Source organism: Candoia aspera, chromosome 13 (genome assembly GCF_035149785.1).
Source record: "Candoia aspera isolate rCanAsp1 chromosome 13, rCanAsp1.hap2, whole genome shotgun sequence".
NCBI lineage: Eukaryota > Metazoa > Chordata > Lepidosauria > Squamata > Boidae > Candoia > Candoia aspera.
In genome coordinates, this window is record NC_086165.1 from 16,253,593 (window position 1) to 16,272,826 (window position 19,234).

General features: G+C 43.8%; 1 protein-coding gene across 4 annotated transcripts in view; it reads right to left on the reverse strand.

Moving 5' to 3' along the window:
- The window catches only part of CHD2 (chromodomain helicase DNA binding protein 2), a 95,993-nt gene that overhangs the window by 38,606 nt on the left and 38,153 nt on the right, over positions 1-19,234 (reverse strand). The window contains exons 1-11 of one of the 4 annotated variants that reach the window (XM_063313926.1): positions 17,309-17,577; positions 13,049-13,110; positions 11,220-11,342; positions 10,589-10,738; positions 9,130-9,263; positions 7,509-7,734; positions 6,539-6,639; positions 5,159-5,203; positions 3,745-3,920; positions 2,785-2,909; positions 183-399 (exon numbers count right to left, since the gene is read on the reverse strand). In XM_063313926.1, the coding sequence (XP_063169996.1) occupies positions 183-399; positions 2,785-2,909; positions 3,745-3,920; positions 5,159-5,203; positions 6,539-6,639; positions 7,509-7,734; positions 9,130-9,263; positions 10,589-10,738; positions 11,220-11,342; positions 13,049-13,110; positions 17,309-17,425 (1,476 nt within the window). In that variant the 5' untranslated portion in view covers positions 17,426-17,577. Of the gene's footprint in view, positions 1-182; positions 400-2,780; positions 2,910-3,744; positions 3,921-5,158; positions 5,204-6,538; positions 6,640-7,508; positions 7,735-9,129; positions 9,264-10,588; positions 10,739-11,219; positions 11,343-13,048; positions 13,111-17,308; positions 17,578-19,234 lie in introns of those variants that run through there. The other 3 variants (XM_063313925.1, XM_063313927.1, XM_063313928.1) reach the window with 3 other exon arrangements.

Below are 19,234 nucleotides of genomic sequence, written 5' to 3' on the forward strand. Positions count from 1 at the left end.
CAGTGGATCTGAGCACCCATGCAAATTGGGGCGCAGTTCTGCATGCCAACCACCCAACACATCAGAAGATGGAGCTTTCATTTCTGTGCCATGCACCCTGCATCTCACTCCACATAGCTGTCCAAAGAGAAAAGTGTGGGCACGGGCCCATTCACCCCCTTCCTGGACTCTGGCTTACGCACAGCGTTCCTGCTCATCTGATCTCCAATATAGACAACCACGTTGATCTCTGGGGCCCAGATCTCAAACTCCCTCTGCCACGAGGTCAGGGTTGACAAGGGCACCACGATCAGGAAGGGCCCATAGAGCTGGTGCTGATGGAAGAGGTAGCAGAGGAAAGAAATGGTCTGGATGGTCTTGCCCAAGCCCATCTCATCCGCCAAGATGACACTGTTGTTCCTGAGGAAGCAGACAAGCAAAGGGGTCAAGCCAGCACAGCCGTGTCTTCCTAGGAAGCTCCCCTTTCCTTCCCCCTTGCAACAGCTGCCGATCAGGGGAACATCTGGAGATAGGAGGAGGTTTGGTCTATTTCAACCAGCTGAGCCCATAAGCAAGTATGGTACGTATGCCTCATTGACAGTGCTTCAGGTCATTGGGGGCAGGGATTATGGTGAGGATTGAGAGCCTCTTTTTGGAACAAATCCAAGACTACATTTTTAGAAAGACTGCATCTATTTTTTTTCTGGGGGAGGGGAAGGGGGAGGAGGAGAAGGAGGAGGAGGAGGAGAATCATCCCTGCATTTGTTGTGTTATCACCATAAGCTGACTGCTTTTTGTTTCCCAGAAAAATTGGATCTTTTTTGGTTTTTTTGTGTGTATGTCTCATTGATTCTGTGTTCCAAATCTTGACTAAGATGGTATGCTGGTCTTTCGAAAGAGGTCATTCTGCTTTTAGGTCCTTTCCTTTTTTCCTTAAGTCAAGCCTGACTCCTGCTCGCTTGATGATACATCCACTCAATAATCTTGGCAACAATAAAGACTTTGTTTGCCACTGCCTTCTTCTGGGATGTTTTTTCAACTTCCTAGTCTGGTCTACAGCCCTTGAATTCCTGGTGGTGTCCCATCCAAGCATATGCCAGGTCCAACTTGGATTAGCACTGCTTGGTAGGTAGCTATGCAGAATTAAATGGGTCATCACCATCAAGCATGCAGAACGAGTTAGCTATCCAGAAATATAAGAAAAAAATGCTGGAAGCTTCGATTCTTAAAGCCCTCAACCCTTAGGACCAGGTTATCTAAAGGGGCATCTTCTCCCATATGTAGCTATCCAGACCTTAAGGTCTTCTAATGGGGCTCTCCTCCAGGACCCCCAACAAGAGGTGGGTTGGGTCTCTACAAGGGAGCGTGCTTTTTCTGTGATGGCACCATTTTATGGAATTCCCTCCCCAGAGAGGCCTGACTGGGGCCTACATTAGTATCCTTTTGACACCAGGAGAAGACCTTTCTATTCCCTGGGCTTTTTAATTGACTTTTAATTGTATTTTAATTCATATTGTTTTAGAGTTTTAATGACCACCTTGTTGTTGCGTAGTATGCATGCATGCGTAGTATGCATTTTGCATTTGATTTTATTGTATAGGTTTTTCCAATTGTGCCTCGTAGTATATCTTATTGTAAACTGCCCAGCAAGCTTTGGCTATTGGGTGGTTTAAGAACATTAATAATTATAAAAATAAATATAAAAGCTGCTTTATAATGGGTCAGCCCTATTTTGACTATATTGGTGGGAACAGACTTGCATGATTTCCCAATCCTACTTGGAACTGCCAGACACTGGGCATGGCTTGGGTGGTGGGTGTGATTTCTGTACACTGTGCATTATCTACAGCCAAACTGTCTTGATGCACGAGGGACAGATGAATCTAACAATATTGCAATTCATGGATAGGGAGACAGCCAGAAATGACTATGTTAAGTCAGAGATGGGTTAATTTCATCTGAACAGTCTATAGAATTGTTTGGTTTGGCTTTTTATTGCCAGAATCCCCAGGGTTTCTCAACCAGGGTTTCGTGGCACCCTTGGGTTCGCAAGAGGTCATTAGGGGTTCCCTGGCGATCATGATTTCTTTAAAAATTATTTCAAATTCAGGCCACTTCACATTGAAGAGGTAAATTTCATTCTTTATTTTTAGTTTAAGAATACTGTTAATGCATCTACACAGGCCTACCCATGAAACGAATATAATGATTTTGTAACTTCTGGTATATATTTGAGCCTGAATGTGCAGGGGTCCCCTGAGGCCTGAACAGTATTTCAAGGGTTCCTCCAGGGTGAACAGGTTGAGAAAGGCTGCTCTATAGTGTTCTTAACTAATAACCCCATGAGTGCCTTCTCATACCTCCCATTTGTTAAGTTATATAGAATGTTGTTAAAAGTATTTCCATACATGCCTTTTTCACAAGATCAGCACAAGGTCTGCCTAGCCTGATACTCATTTCCAGAAATTCTACCAACATCAGGTGTCAACTGGCCAGTGAAATCCCCAGTGGAACCAGCTGGCTCTGGAAATTGGTGGCCAAGTCTACCATGGGCTGCCATCAATGTTTTGACCCTCTTGCTCTATAGAAACAAGCTTAAACAGATATTATAGGAGGAAAGCTGTGTTAGTCTATGGTGGCAAAAAATCTGGCAGGAGTCTGGCAGCACCTTGTCTGACTAACAGATTTTATTAAAAGGCAGAAGCTTTTTAGCTGGAAAAGGTGCTACCAGACTCTGGATTTTAAGCAGAAAAAGAATGACCCAGAAACAGGGATAGGAAGGGGTCCCTGCCTGCCTTCACCTACTTGCACCAGGAGTGAGCCAACCAATTTAGGCCTTCCAGTTGATAGTCCCGAAGCTCCAGATTCTCCCCACCGATGTAGCAAGGTTGCTTCTTCAAGGCAACAAAGCGAGGTCTTTGCTTCAGCACCTAAAAGGAGAAGATCCATCACTCTCTCAGCTTCACAGAGTTGTTGCTCTGGGGAGTAACAGGGGGAGGAAGCACTATTTCTACCACCTTGAGCTCCAGAATGAAAGCTGGGATATAAATCTGGTAAACAAACAAAACAGTTGCTGAACTGCCCCATCTTTAGTTTGCAAGAAAATGGAACTACGTGATAGGAAGGTAGGGCAGGAGAAGACCTGCAAATGGAGCCTAACCCTCTCCTGGATTTGCTAATTTTCCATGTAAAAAGCACAATATTTACCCAAAGGGAGTAAGACCCTGAATTTAAAAGAAACCCTCTCCAACATGGAAAACTAGGCAGAAAAGTACTCATCTGCCTTGATGATCCTATTCTCTGTGAGAACCACCCTACTGTTTTAAAGATAAATCATCTGAGGGAGAAAAACTTAATATTTTTTTCAGTACAGTATATGTCAGTGATGCAGCCACCATATAGCTCTATTGCTGGGAATTTGGTATTTTGGGGAAACAGCAACCTCCCCTTGACCAGAGCAGAATATAGGCCACCGGGAAACCCCAACTTGAAACATGCAGTGACCCTGCACAAGATGTCGCTACCTGCTGCTTTTCCAACACTTGGAAAACGTGGCAAATATCACATGGAAAATTAATCCTTAAAATTTGAGATTTTAAGAAATCTCAAATAAATGCCAAAGGGGAGCTTCAAAGTGAACCCTTCAGGTGATGCATCAAAAACTAGTAGCCTTTTCGTGCAATTACAATTTTGCCCCCCATTTCCCCCCCCCCCCCAAATATAGATCCAAACTGAGGCCAAAACGGCAAGAGCAATCAGACCAACCTTGCAGTCCCGGGTAGGCATGGCTTTGGAGTTGTCCCTACTGTTGAAGCTATCGATACAGTGCTGGAATTTTTTGCTTATCAAAGCCTCGTCTTCCCAGCTGCAGTCTGCGTATGGAAGCCCCATCCACTTGCAAAGGTATTCTGGTTCATTTGAGCAGGACTTGCGGTTGTGAGCTGCAAATATTGGGGTGTGTGTGAAGGAATACATGGTAAGAGCCTGGCCATATCCTTTATGGGAATGACAGAAATATGCCACTCAGGGTGGGCTGGAGAACACCTCTGCCAAAGCCTGGGGATTTACTCCAGATAACAAGTCCACAATCTTCATTGACTTGGTACTGAAGAATTCGTCTGGTCTCCCTATGTGATTAGTTTTATGAAGAAAAGGAAAAAGGGGTTGGCAGAGGAAGGACTTTCTCTGCCAAGTCCTATCATTTGCTTCTTCAGAATTCCTAATCATCTAGGGCAGTGTTTCTCAGCCTCAGCAACGTTAAGATGTATGGACTTCAACCCCCAGGATTCCCTAGCCAGCATGCTGGCTGGGGAATCCTGGGAGTTGAAGTCCATACATCTTAATGTTGCTGAGGCTGAGAAACACTCATCTAGGGTAATCAGATAACCACTGTAGTGAGTAAGGAAGATGTCTTTGACGGAGATAGTGAGATCCATTACTGAAGGAAATGAGGGATGGTTCTCTGGGATGGTATAGAAAAAGACGACCTTGGAAAAAGCAGGCAAAGACAATGGGTGCAAAAAACACGCTTTAAGCCCATGAAACAGAGGAAGAATAAGAAGGAAGCTCGGATGGGCTCCACCCTAATTCACTAGAGTATAAATGGAGCCGGGGGGAACTCTGTGGGGCTTTCGAGGGTCTGTTACTCCAGCCTAGAACAACACAGAAGAGTTCCAGTCAGGTGGGGTCTGTTTCCTGACCTGGCCTACTTCAAAGGGCTGACATCAATTCTGAAAGCCTGAGTTTTCTCGTCTATCCCTCTTATATTCAAGAAGGGAGCAGTGAATCTGAGCTTCTTTCTCACCAATTCTCAGTGTCCTAGGCTTCAAGTATGCTTTGGTTCCTTCAGCCACTGCCTTGCTTCTACAAGGTCATTTCCTTGGCTCTCTACAGGTGGTGCCTGTCCTATGGAGCAACTTAACCCCTGAGATTCGGAGGGTGCTGACCTAGCCAGCCTTTTGCAAGGCACTAAGACCTGGCTCTTCCACCAAGCACTGGGCCTGGATACTCAGTGAATCTGTTTGTTCCATCCATGAAAAGATATTTTTAACCATTTCTTTTCTATAATTGCTGTGGTTATCTTATTGATGGTTAGCCACTCAGAGTTGCAATCAGGAGTCTCTATGAATCTATAATTAAATCAATCATGTAAATCCATAAAACCAGTAAGTCACCTTACCTGGAAATTCAGTTCCAGGAGTTGGTGATTTGTTTGTTTTCATAGCTGTGCATGAATGAGAAAAGAAGATCCATAAATGCAATGATTAAATGCCACAATGACCAACAGAGATAGCAGCCAAGTGATTTGTAGTTCTCTTTATGGATTTTAGTAAATTGCTTAGAGGCTACTTCGGATTTAAAAAATTAAAAACACAAAAGAACGCCACTGTTACATAGAAAATGACATTACACTGTTAATCCTATTAGCGTGATTCTTCCCCCTCCTGAATTCAATTTCCTAACCGATCAAAGAATCAATCAGTTTTTATGCATTTGGTTGTAAACTGACTAGGTGACCACAAAACAGGACATGAAAATGTGTGAGTTCTTTTTTTAAAGATGTCAATAAAATTAAGGAAAGATATTTTCAGGAAGCATGTATTAACTTTATTCTCTTAGATTTAACTAATTTCATTTTAGCTATCTCAGGAATTTAAAATTTAGCACTTTTTCCTAGACCAGATAAACTGCTTTGGGGTGGCCTTTGCACTGGATACTCTGCTTGCCAGGTGGCCAATAACCTTCTGGCTTGGGATTGTGGGAGTTGTAGTCTCAACACCTCTGGATATATGGTCAGAACTTTACAAGTTCTGAGAAGAAACACCTGCTTTAGGTCCTAGCAAGCTCTCTGTACCCCTGGAGTCAATCTTGTTAAGCTAGTGTTTTAGGAAAACATATTTTTTTAAAAAAAAAACAATGAGAAGGGAGTGTGCTGCAAAGCAAATTACAAGTTTTTAATGTGTTTCTGAGAATGTCCCTGGGCCCTGAGGTGTTCTTAGGAAATTACAAATGGTGGTTGGTTGGAATTCAGGTCTTTCCTCAAAAGTGTACTCAGCTGCCCAGAAAAAACAACAATAGCAACAGAAAACTGGCATTAGTGGCAGGTGCCAGGGGGCAAGGTGGACGGACAGTATGTGCATGTTACTGTGTAAAAGATGCGTCAGATGTCATGACACAAGTACACAATTGGCATTGGTTGCACAATTACATGATGATGTCTCCCCAGGTGTTCAGTGAATGGCCATGGCAATCCACCCACTGCAGGTGCCATTTTACAACTAGTCCACCCAACCCCCATGGCAGCCCTTTTTAAATTCTCAATATGCCCACGATGCCAAGAAGTTTGCCTATTTCTGTTTTTCCCCCACCCCTGCTTTCACTAATTCTCAAAAAAGCAGTCAAGAAAATTCCATCGGCCTCAGTTGCCTTAAATGCCCTCATTTTTCAGCCAGACATGCACAGTTTCCCAAGATGTAGACGAAGGCTTCAACCAGGAACATCCTGGACTAGTCTCTGCTTTTATTCCCATGTCCTGATTCGCTTTTGATCCAAAACTCACCGATCACTCTTTCCACAATCTGGTACTGGCTGTTCAACTCAGCCGCCAGTTCCTGCTGGCAATTGTAATACTCAATGTCTTCGGGAGTCACTTTCCCCAGCCTGGGCATGAAAAGAAACAAATGAAGTTTTTTTCAACAGAAGCGTTAAGACTACTCTGATCATACTATCACACGAAGCTTCTAGAAGAGGAGACGGCCACACCACAAATCTCACAAACTCTCTTGTGAAATTTCAGTTTTTTTTTAAAATCGCTTACAAAATATTAGTGGTTTTGTTTTAATTTTAAAAATATAACTTTTTTTTAAAGTATAATAATTATTTTTTAGAAAAGTAAAAATGGCTGAAATCTCATGGTGATCTCATGGAATTTAGGCCAGGCTGAACAGACATATAAAACTTTGTGACTGTTATCTGCAAAAGTGGCAGATACGGCCAGTTTCAAAGCCACTTGGGTTCATGTAGGAAAGGCTTCTGCAACTTTGGCAACATAGAAAACTCTAGTGTCCAAATGTCTAGTTTGGCAGAAACCAGGATCCCAACTACTACAGAGATGCAAAGCCTTAACCCCCTTCAGACATGAAACTCTGCAGCAGGCTTAGCCAACTTCTGATGATGATAGGGGGAGGGCACAGTTGAGATGTCTTTAGGTGACTGGTGTCTGCAAGGGGTATAGACAGGCTTTTCTGCAGTATTTTTGCAAGGAGTTTGAGAGTTTCTTTGTTTAAAATCCACCGCATTGGAGTGTTTCTATCTAATCTGGTGGGGACCCATCAGTTTTTAGGAACTGTGTTCAAAAGTGCCTCTTCGGCCACTAAAACCGGGTTGGGAGCCACAGGTTGACCTGGGAGCTCCTGTTTAACATATAGGAAGGGGGCAGGTACGTGTATGGGGTAAGAATCAGGCCCGCATGGCTAAAGTCCGTCATTTTAATCAGCATTCTTAGCAGGCCACAAGAAAGAAAAGCCTACCAGTGCTTGATCTCTTCTTCTTTCTTCTTGAAGTTCTCCAGCTTCTTGAGGCCTTTCACTTTCTGCTGCTGCAAGGACTCCTCGCTTTCCCATGTGCTGTGGATATAGGACCAGCCTTTCCATTTAATCAGATATTGAACCTCCCCTTCCTCCTTTTCCGGATCAAAATCGGCACAGGGATCACCGTTGGCTTCTGTTGCATAGATGGTAGTGGAGGCCCCAGTGACTGCCAAAGGAGCAGAGAGGAAAGTAGATAAAACCTTGCAAAATGGCCTTGGGCAGCTCGCTCCCATGCAGGGCTCCAGCCAGCTAGCCACACCCACTTCTAAAGAGTTCCGTTCCATCCGCACCCCACCCCGACTGGTATTTTTCCCTTCCTAAAAGTCGGTCAGCGTTTAGCACCCCTTGAAAATGCTCTACCTTTGACTCTGAGAGCCTTTTTCTCTCAGTCTTTGTGGGGCTTTGGCATGGGGTTTGTTGGGTTTTCCCAAACACGCCAATGCCAGAACTTCTTCGTTTCATATATAATTTGTATTAAATGTTTTAAGAACAACAATAAGAACTACAACAAAGTAAATTAGAACAGAAAAAGTGAGAAAGAAATAACAGAAAAGTGCAATAAGACAAAAAAACAGAAGAAAATAGAAAAAAAGAGCAAGTTATAAACATAAAGAGATGAAGAAGTGGCTTCCAATATTCTTCACAGCAGTTTTAAGTTCAATAATATTAACCTCTCTCTCAAAACTTACATCATGGTTCTCTTCTTTCTATAATCAATCCTTTTTTATCATCAGAGCCATAAATCACAAGTTCATTTTTTAAAGTTTTTACACAAAAAGTCCGTAAGGTGTTTCCAGTTACCAATAAATGTAAATATTGTCTTTTCTCTAATTGAAGAGGTTAATTTATCCAAGAAAGATCTGTCAGTTTCACCAATCCATCGTAGGTAGTGCCAAAGCTTTCCACCTTTGTGCATATAATCATCTTGCCACAGTAATTATATATTGAAATAATCTTCCGTGACATTTTTTAGCTGTGTATCAGTCAACCCATAAAACGAAGAGTTCTGGCTGCCAATGCCAGAACTCCTGTGAACTCCTTTTGAACCACTTAAGAGTCCTGCTCGGAGAACTGGCCTGAATGATCAGTTGGGTGCCAGGTCAGGGTCCACAGACCTAGTTGCCTTATACTGGCAAAGCTTGCCCACTAAACCCTTGGTTTGGTCCCGTCTTTCTCAGGTCAAAGAATTTCTAAAACTTGCTCAGGCATTCTTGCATGTCGAGCAGCTTAAAGTCTGAATTGCTTTTAAACAGTGCAGCTTGCCTTATTCAAGGTGACCCTTCCCTTTGCAATATGAAACTAGTTTTACAGGGCCTTGTTTGCTGCCGTAAAGCAGCCCCCCCAGGATGAAATTTCCAAACATGATATGCCCCTAACTCCCAAACTGGGAATTTCGCAATCTGCGTTGGCAGAGTCAGGCATTCCAGGAGTAAAGGTATATCTCTGGAAGGCCCCCAACTTGGAGAAGGCTGTTTTTACCTGTCTGCCTACCTCTAGCAGGAAGAAACATTGCCAGGAACATCCGACTCCAGGGAAAGTAGACACATTTGCTTGCACTCACCTCCTTTCTTTCCCAACCTCTTGTCTATCACTTTCTCAATGGTCTCGCTGTTACTCTGCTGCTCCTCTGCCCCTTCGCCCGTCATCTCAATCAGGTCATCCGAGTCAGTCTCGAAGTCATCGTCTTCCTTGTAACTGTGCACAGGATCACACACAAGGACAGTTTAGGCTTTTCCTTCTGCTGAATGGGTTCTCCATGCAAATGAGAGTGGGGTTTCCCAAATGTGGCCACTTCCAGGTAGGTGGGCTTCAACTCTCAGAATTGCCATCAACGGCCATCCTGGCTCTGCAGTTCTGGGATTTGAAGTCCACCCACCTGGAAGTGGCCAAGATCGAGAAACACTGAACAGAGGAAGAGCTTATTCTCACAAGACAGAAAGAGAGGTTAACAACTCCAAGCCTGTCTGTGCTTACAGGGAAGATTTGGGGGGAGGTGGAGAGTGGGAACTACAAGAGGGAGGTGTTAAAAGAACCTGTGCTCAGCAAGGAGGTGGTAGATTGCAGAGTGAGAAAGAGCCACAGTTTAGAACAGTGCTTCTCAACCGTGGCAACTTTAAAACGTGTGGATTTCAACTCCCAGAATTCCCCAGCCAGCACGCCAGTAATAACAACACATCTTCAGAATTGCCAGGGGCAAACTTTCTGGTTTGCAGGGGAGAATGTGGGGATCAGAACAAAATGGGTACTGTAAGTCTCAAGGTGGGAAATTCCATCCAACATGCCAGGGGACTACATGTCATCCTAAAGTCCCACCCAAACTTCCATCAAATGAAAAAAGGTCATCCACTTCGGCTCTGCCCATGGGGGCGGGGGGGGGGGGTTGATGTTGCGAATGGATGAAGGGAGTCCACCAGTAGCATAGAACCTGGTCACTCTGGCTCTAATAATATATTGCCAACCAGGATAGCAGGTACTAAGCTCAAAGAATGGTCCAACTCCCTAATTTAAGTTAGGACTGTGATATTCGGTCCTTAACCTCAAATTAAAATTCCAAACCTGGAAAATCACCATTTTTGTCCCGTGCAATGCAGCCGAACTGCAGAAAGCTTCTTTCACACCATTCATCCAGCCACCTTCTATTCCCTTTGCATTGTTTATCCTAGTTCTCTTAGTCCTGGACTAGGAGATAGAAGTGTCTCTGCTTCCTGAGATTGGGTGGACTTCAATTCCCAGAATTCCCCAGCCAGTTAGTGTCTTCCCCCTGACTCCAGGACATTGCACAAGCTGGGTTCACACACTGAGGTAAGCCATGGTTTGCTCAATGATGGTTTGGTGAATAAACCATAATAACTTAGGCTCACATATCAAATTAAGGCATTATCAGGTTAGGTCACACAATGCACGATGGCTGGGTTCAGCCAAACAAACCACCCCACGATGGCTGAGCATGATGTGGGAATCCAGCCCTAGGTGACTGCTTGGATCTTGGCCTGAGAGATATTCCCCTTTTCCTCCATCACCTGACATTTTTGGCTGCTCGGCGCCTAGTTTGTCTTTTGGGGGCCTCATCATCCTCATCATCTTCTTCTTCCTCTGATGACTCAGTCTTCCTCCGCCTCTTCCCACGCTGGAGTTTGGTGACCTTCTTTGCGATGGATTTGCCCACTGCTCTAAAATGAAACAGAATGAAATAGTAGCATTAGTAATAATAGTCGTAGCAGCAGCAGTAGTAAAGCGTTCTTCAAGACCAGGAAATCAACTCCACAGGAAGGCTAAGACTACTGTTATTGAGACCGGCTGTAATAGCAGAATCTTGCGAGTCTGATTGTGCTAGACCTCCTCCTCCTTCTTATACTCCAGTGAATTAGGGAGACCTCTGCCTGAGCCGCTTCCAAATGCTATCTCATTGTTCTGGACTTAAAACCTGTTTCCGCCCCTTTTGCCTAGGCAATAGTTCCTGTATATTTCAATCAAGGTCGTCTTCCTTACTCTCTGTATTTACCCTGGAAAGTTTTGCCATCATTCTGCCTTCCTGCTGGGGAAAGCTTCCATCGCTTCACTCAGACCACCACAATTAAAAGGTGGAGGAATTGGGTCCAAGATGGGGAAAAATAAGGGGAACTGCAAGGAAGGCAGCATCACCTTTCTCACCTCCTCAAAGCAGGCCTCCTGGATTTCACTTTCTTCTGCTCTGGCTCGCTCTCTCCACTGGAGCCTTGATCTTCAACATCATCTTCACCATCATCCCCAGATCCCTCCCTTTTCCATTTATCTCTGTATTTATAAAAATTCACAAGGAGTATAAGCATTATGATTGTCATTATTAACCATTATCATGGTTGCTGTTACTTTTATATGCCAAATAATTAACCCCCCAAATACATAAGCTAGCCCTAGATATACAGTATATTCATCTAACGTTAGACAGTTAAGTTATTAACTAGGGCTGTGTAGAAATAAGTTCATGAAGAGTCTGCAACCTCTTTAAAGCAGCTGCATCTTTCCCTGAGATGGTGTGGCTGCCCTTTGCAGCAACTTGTGATTTCAGGAAAAGACAAGGCTGCTTTAAAGGGCTAAAAACAGGTGTTTGCTCAAAGCACCTCTCAGAAACTGAATCCAACGCCCCTGCTTAGCTCTGTTATTAACAATGACATCTGTTCAAATTAAGAGTAAGAAAAGCAAACAGTCCAGCTAATTATACACAATCCAAATTGCTCAGAAGTCCTCCACTCGACACTCCTGGCAGTGGAATGCTCTTTTTGGTACAAAAAGAGACATGAGCTCTCATAGCTAGGATATAATTGTATTTTCCAGCTAAGATTGAGGCTAGTTAAGAGAGGAGAGTCCACAAGCCATATAGCCATCTGAGGTGCTTGTGTGGTCTAAAGCAGTGTTTCTCAACCCTGGCAGCTTGAAGATGTGTGGGCTTCAACATGCTGGCTGGAGAATTCTGGGAGCTGAAGTCCACACATTTTCAAGCTGCCAAGGTTGGGAAACATTGGTCTAAAGCAGCCCACTGATGGGGAGATGGCCTTTAGTGAAAGGAAAAGTTTTGCTTTCTTCCTATTGAAGGAAACATGGACGGCTGTGCTGATATCTGCCCTGAGCTTTCCCCTTCCCTCTCCATGGAACAGCTCCAGAAAAAGAAGGATCAGTCCCTTTCTTGCACCAATCCTGCAGGGATCTGGTGTGCCAGAAGGGAAGAAGGCATAAATCAGTATGTACGTGAACACCCAAGCGTGGAGGTATGTGTTATGCAGAGAACCACATCACCATGAACCATTTTTAGTAACAGTGGTGGAAGTGCACCTCAGTGGTCTGGAGGTAGCCCTGAAGCATCAGCACCCACATCTGGGTTGCAATTTGGCTTGGGGAGGGGGGAAGCTGACCCACAGAACAGCACAGCAGTAGCCCCATTGTTTCTTGGCGCAAAGGTTCTCAACTCTTCCTTCAGGTTTTTCTCTTTTGGGGGGGAGGGCAGGAATTATAGAAATAAAGGGGGACAGTGGCACTTTGGCTTTAATTAATATCCAGAAGAGAGCTCACACGATTAAGAAAATAGTAAAAAATCCCTCCTTTGAGCAAAACAGCTTTTTCTTTCTTTCTTTCTTATTTATCCATCCATCCATCCATCCATCCGACTCCTTCAAGGTGGCTTCCAGATTAACAGTGAACAACACTGGACCTCTTTTGTATAGAATGGCAATCTTTCCCAATCAAGAGCCCTTGTTTGAACTTCAGCTCTCACAGCACAGCCAGTGTGGCCAGGAGCCAGGCTCTGAGATTACGGGATATGGAGATTCACCCAATTTGAGGAAAGCAATGGTAATCCATTCCAAATATTAAGTGCAGAATCCACTATGGATAAAGTTGCAACTAACCACCTTGCAACTAACATTCCAAGCATGAACTGCAGGCAAGAATCCTATGAAAGGAATCCAAATTTGCTTCAGAAACGGGGCACCACCCTCTTAACTTACATTTTCCTCACTTGTTTCGGCCCTCTTCTTTTGGGACTTTCACTTTCAGATTCGCTATTCCCCTTGAATGAAAAGAGAGAAGGAGGGAGAGAGGGGGAAGGACCAATGAAAGAGGCTGGTTGACGGCAGTACATTTTGCTGCAAATATTTTGGCATCCATAAGGAGGTTGGACACACCTTGGCTCACACCTCAGATTTAAAGCCAACACGTTGTCAAAAAGGGAAACATTCACTACCACACAGCAAACAAACAAACAGGTAAAACACTTTTGGCCCACAATCCCAAAGTTTCTGTTTGTTTTTTTTAAAAAGAAACTCTGTTACATCATGAACACAAGTGGACATAGGTTCTTGAAAAATAAATCAAAACTGAAGAGAGAGCATCAAAGAACAGCCAAAGAGAATGAAGAGGACCAGGTCACCACTGGTAGCAGGAAACACCCAAGGCCTTCCAAGCATTGCAGGATGCAGGTTGGCAGGAAGGAACAGTCCTGCTCGCCTGTACATGTGCTCCCGCCAAAGGGGGGGGGATCAGTAATTTTGTTCAGGTGGCTGCCATACGTGGCTTTCAAAGGCACATCGTGGGCCACACTGCACAAATTAGGAGGGACCAGGGCAAATTAAAAGGGGGAAGGACTGAATAAGCACTTCTAAAATTTCAATTTAAAATAATAAAATTTCAGTTTTATGCTTTCAAAATCTTTTTATTTTTGGCTTTAGTGGAATCGATAAGCCACTGAAAGTCTCTAAACTGCAGTAGGTGGAAATCCATTGATTGATTAGCCAAGACAGGATTCTTAAAGAAAAGAGGAGGGGGGAGGAGCAGGAGGAAGGGGGAAGCCCCTAAAAATACATCTCCTAACTGCTATACAAAATTACTCCTATGCCTACATATATTTATTAAATCTTCTTAGGCAATTAAACTATTAACACGCCAGTCTATTCACTCAATAGTAAAGAAAAAGAGAAAGTAAACATGGCAGCTAAATGCCTATAGATCTGGATAGCCTTGGGTCAAAAAAATAAGTTGCTCTCCTGATGGCCAGTTTGTTCAGTGCAGAGTGCGTGCTCTGGGGCAGGAAAGTCAAAAGTGGGAGTTGCATGACATCTCAGAGGGTAGTGGGATGGAAGGTTTACAAAGTTACTGTACTGGTACTCGACGAAGGACCAACAGACAAAAATCTGCTTGAGACTGACAAAAACACACACAGAAATGGAATTATTAGACGTGGGGAACCACTGTTCCTTCAGTTTTCTTCCTCTGCGGAAACAGGGCAACATTATTTAAATTATAAGTGACAAGAGAGTTAAGAAAATGAGCAGCCATGTTAGATGCAGGAATCCAGGTATATTAGAAATAAGTAAAGAGAGTAAGAAGACTTTTGCAGTCAACAGTTGGGCACACCGGTCTCTCTCCAGGACCTTTATGAAACTCCACGGTTAAGCATGTCCCTTGCAATTTTGAAAACCCCCAATTCTTAATGTGCATCCAAACCCCCCAGACAGTAATTGACTCCCCACACCTGGAGTATTCACTCAAGCACACTGCATCAAAAAGAAGCACAAGTTCCATTTCCTCTCCTGATCCCCCACCTCCTTCCCCAATTACAAGTGGTGCATCTACTGATTCCCATCTGCCACGAAGCCTCTGCACTGCACTGGCACATGTGTCACATCCTCACCAGATCTTGCTGCAGGTGAGAGCTTCAGTATAGGAGCCAGATCCTGGCATGGAATTACTAGGGCTTGTCATCCCCTTGAAGGAATTGTAGCTATGCAAAAGCTTTGCCTCTCTGGTGCCCCCAAGCTTTGAAGGGGTATTCCATCTGTCCTCCTGGCCACCAGCATCTCTTACCCACTGAGGGCAGAGAAACACAGTGCAAGGTACTCACACACAAAGCACAGCCATAATGTGGTTGGTTGGTTATTTGTTTTGGGAAGTGCAAATCCATAACAAGGAAGATATTGTGTTATGTGAAACACAAAGGATAGGTTTGCGCATTGTGCTATTCCAAGACTGGGGAGCTTGCCTCCAAGCCTTGCTTTACCCTACCACACAGTTTTGTTCTTGGCACAGAACACCACCAGGTCATCTTCTACACACTTTCCTCCATCAAGGAAAGCATGCAAAGAATGAAGGCGCCTGGAACCCAATCTTCTTTGACTGGTTGGGTTCTTTCCACTTTTTCCTGCAAGATCAGCTTCCTGTTATGTCCCTTACTGGAGAAACCACATGAAAACTGAAGAGTATCCAGAAGCTTCAGCTGGTCCAGAATGTGGCCATGCGGGTTATTTTTGGTGCCCCTAGATCGGCACACAGAACACCTTTACTGCGCAAGCTGCACTGGAGGCCAGTTTGCTTCCGGGTCCAATTCAAGGTGTTGGTTATGACCTTTAAAGCCCTACATGGCATGGGGCCAGGCTACCCAAGGGACCGTCTCATCCCCACAACACTGACCCACCCCACCTGGTCAGGCAGAGGGAGCATGTTACGGACCCCGTCGATAAGAAAATTCTATCTGGCGGGGTCCAGGAAGCGGGCCTTCTCTGCAGTTGCCCCCGCCCTTTGGAACATCTTGCCCCCAGAGGTGAGGCAGGCGCCTTCACTTCCGAACTTCAGGAGGGCCCTGAAAACCTGGTTCTGCCGTCTTGCATGGGGCAGGAAGGTGGGCAACCGTTCATGAGGTTGGCTCGTGTCTTAGATCCCCTCCCACCTGATTAGAATTTTTAACCTCTTGGATTTTATACTTATTTATATTATATTTTATATTTGTAATTTGTTTTTATAAGGTCTTAATTGTCTATTATTATAGTCTTAATTTTATTGTAAACCGCCCAGAGTCCCTCTTTTGGGGGAGATGGGCGGTAGCATAATTTGAAAATTAATTAATTAATTAATTAAGTTTTCCAGAAGCCTGCATATATCTTCTCCAACTGGGAAGGTGTACCCTGTTCTTGGATTGGGAATTATGCATGTCCCTTGATGCAGTGGGCAGTAAGCAAGAAGCCCCCAGCAACTGTCATGCAGAAAAAGGAGCAGAAGGTGGAGCCCTTGTGGTGATCATTCCTCCTTCAAGTCTCACTCTTTGATATTATCCAAACCCCAGGTCAGATCCAGCTCCCCAACCCATCTCCCTACCCTGCAATAACCCAAACAAACAAACCAGATTATAGATATTGTATGAGTACAGCCAATGGAAGAGACAGGAATGAAGCTGGAAGGACCATGACAGTTTTGGAGCACTTGATGAAGATTTCTGGAGAGCCTTCAAGCCCTTCAGAACACAATACAATCTTTACCAGGCTTTGCTTATCCAAATACTCACACCAGTGTAAGTCAACAGTCCAAGGAAAAAACTTAACCAAGAGTTCAGCCTTAAACTGTGGCTGACTTTGGGGTGGGACTCTTCACTACTTTGCCCTTATACCACATTGTCCCTGGTGAAGTTGAGGAAGTGATCTCCTTGTATTCCCATCCTAGTCACCATGGGTAGGTGGAACAGAGATACAGTATATTTTAGATAGTTTTTCTAATTTGTGTACAGCTCTTTTGTACAATCCTACCAGAATACCTTTTCCTAAAAGCAACATTAGACAAGATAGCATGAGCTTCATTGCATGGTGGAATCACAAAGTGGAAAAGTAAATAGGAAGGAGTAATCTGGGGAACTAGCCTGGAGGGAAGTTAAGGGCACTTTTTTCTCTCTTTTCCTGCGATGGATCTTCTGGGGAGGGGGGGGGCACTATCATGTATTTTTGAAATCTCCCCTCCTCTCCACCCAATAAAAACAGATTTTGCATTAAGGGCTAGAACTTCCAAGGTAAGGGACAAATATTATCCAGGTGGAAGTATTTCACCATTAGAGAAGGAATTGTTAAGGGTTCCCAGAAATATCCCCATTAAACTCCTTGAATTGCAAAAGCAGCATCTACAGGCTACAATTTCATATAAGCAAGATCCCATTAATTGAAGCAGACCCCACTGCTACAGTGAAGCTGGTGCACTGTTCTCTTTCCCATCAGGGTGATCAATCCTTTTCTTCCCTTTTCAGAAGGAAAAGAGGCATTCTTTTTTGATTTTTACAATACTGTGTGGTATCGCAATGTTTGCTGTGAATGATACACATATGTTTCTTTCTCATGAAGTACAAACAAAACCACTGCTTGTTGCATCGCCAAAAGAGATATCCCACAGACAGCAAACCCAATGTTTGCAAAGACCACATAATATTGTAAAACAAAAAAAGGGACAGGACTTACCTGAGCCCCTAATGGGTGCTCTTGTCTGCAGTGGAGATCGGGGATGGGTTTGACATCACTAGCCCAGTGCATGCTGGGCCATTGTGACAGAGAGGAGAGGACCACCGAGCCTGGCATTTGCAGAACTTGGAAAAAGGAAAACAAAAGCCTATTATCAATGACAAAAGTATTCGTGGTCCCTTAGATCTGACCCTCCAGAGGACTTCTGAGTGGGAGGGGGAAAGAAAGTGGACAGAGTAGCCTGGATGGAGTTCTAAACAAGTAATAGATGTGGAGTGGAGAGTTGGCTCTGCTTGTTCTTTTGCATCTCACATCTCACCCCCTCAGCTGCGAAGAATGAAAGATGAAGGAGACCTGGGCAAAACCACTGCCCAAGATGGAAGATCACACAGGATCATGGGAGAGAAGGGGAAAAGAGAAGCAAGGAAAGTGTGGAAGACAGAGCTGGCCAGAGCTGGAACACAGCTAGAAGACCTTCCGCCAAGTTGTTTTGAGCATAAAGAAGCAGATTAAAGGCTGCGCCACAAATCAAGTTCAAATCTTGCCTCTTCCAGGAATTCACTCACTGACCTAAGACAAGTCACTGTTTCTGGGTTATCAGAAGTAACAGTGAATTACCTCACAACAGCCTTCCCAGACCTGGTGCTAACTCTCGTCATTTCAGAACTTCCTAACAGATGCAATATTCTGAGCCCCGCAAAGAGTATTTTGAATTCTACCAGTAGTAGTGATCATCGATGATGCTAGAAGTATCTTCTATTCACTGGAATGAGAAACTATTTTTTTTAACAACCTCATTCTGTTTCTTTACTCAAGCTTCTGATCTTCCCAGCTGCTGAAATAAAACAGTTTCTAAATCCAAAGATTTCAAGAGATGCCAAAGCTTTTGCTCAAAGAAGGTGGAACATCTGCTTTGACAGACTAAGGATCCACGGACTAGATCTTGGAAGATCCATCAGTACTCTTCCCACTTTCTGGTTAACCCATGACCAAATAAAGTACTTCTATCCAATCTGAATCCATTCTGGTCCACTTTAAGAGTAATGTAATTGCCTGAAAAATCCCAGGGCAACTAGCTTGGAACAAACGTCAAAAATTCTGAGCAAGAGACTCTATATTCTCCCTTACAAGCAATACCCTCCAGTTTTGTTTAAATTTAACAACAGGGAAATTATTACCAGACCACTTAGTCTTGTGCCATTATACCATTACCTGTATGCATACCGAAGCAACAGCTGGGAAGTGGGCAGATATCTGAGAAACTGCTGAATGACTAAGATAGGAGAAACAATTTGTGAAAGTCTGGGTCCATATATATGGTAAGCAACAGATTGTCTAATAAGCCATTATGGCCCAGATCACTCACATTATGCCATAAGCCATGGCTTAATGCATGAATTAATCCAATGTATGGATTATAAACCATACATTTTCTTCTCGATTATTACTGTATTGACCATAAATGCTTACTGTACATGGCCCAGAGTCCTACAGGATTGGGAAGACCCAGAAAAAAAATATCTGTTCAATAAATTCTGGTTCAGTTCAAACAACAACTAAGCCAAACCTAAAGAAATCACGTAACAGCTTAGTGTGATATTTGTTGTGAAGCTCAGTTACACAAACTCCGGTCAGGGATCCAGAAATATTTATTAGAAAAATGTAACCTGCCCTTAAGTGCTTTGGCAAAATAACAACAACGATTTAAAAACCTCTGAAGATTTCTGTTCTGCAATTTTCTCAGGTCACACAATGCCTTCAATCCAACCTGACTGAAGAGAGTTTAATTCGAAGACAAGATGGGAAGGGACAAGAGAATATTCTTTTTGATGCAAAATGTTCAAATCTGGGTGCCTTCTGCTAGGCACCTAAATCCATATATAGGCACCCAAGCATAAATGGACCCATTTTCAGAGGACTCCTCAA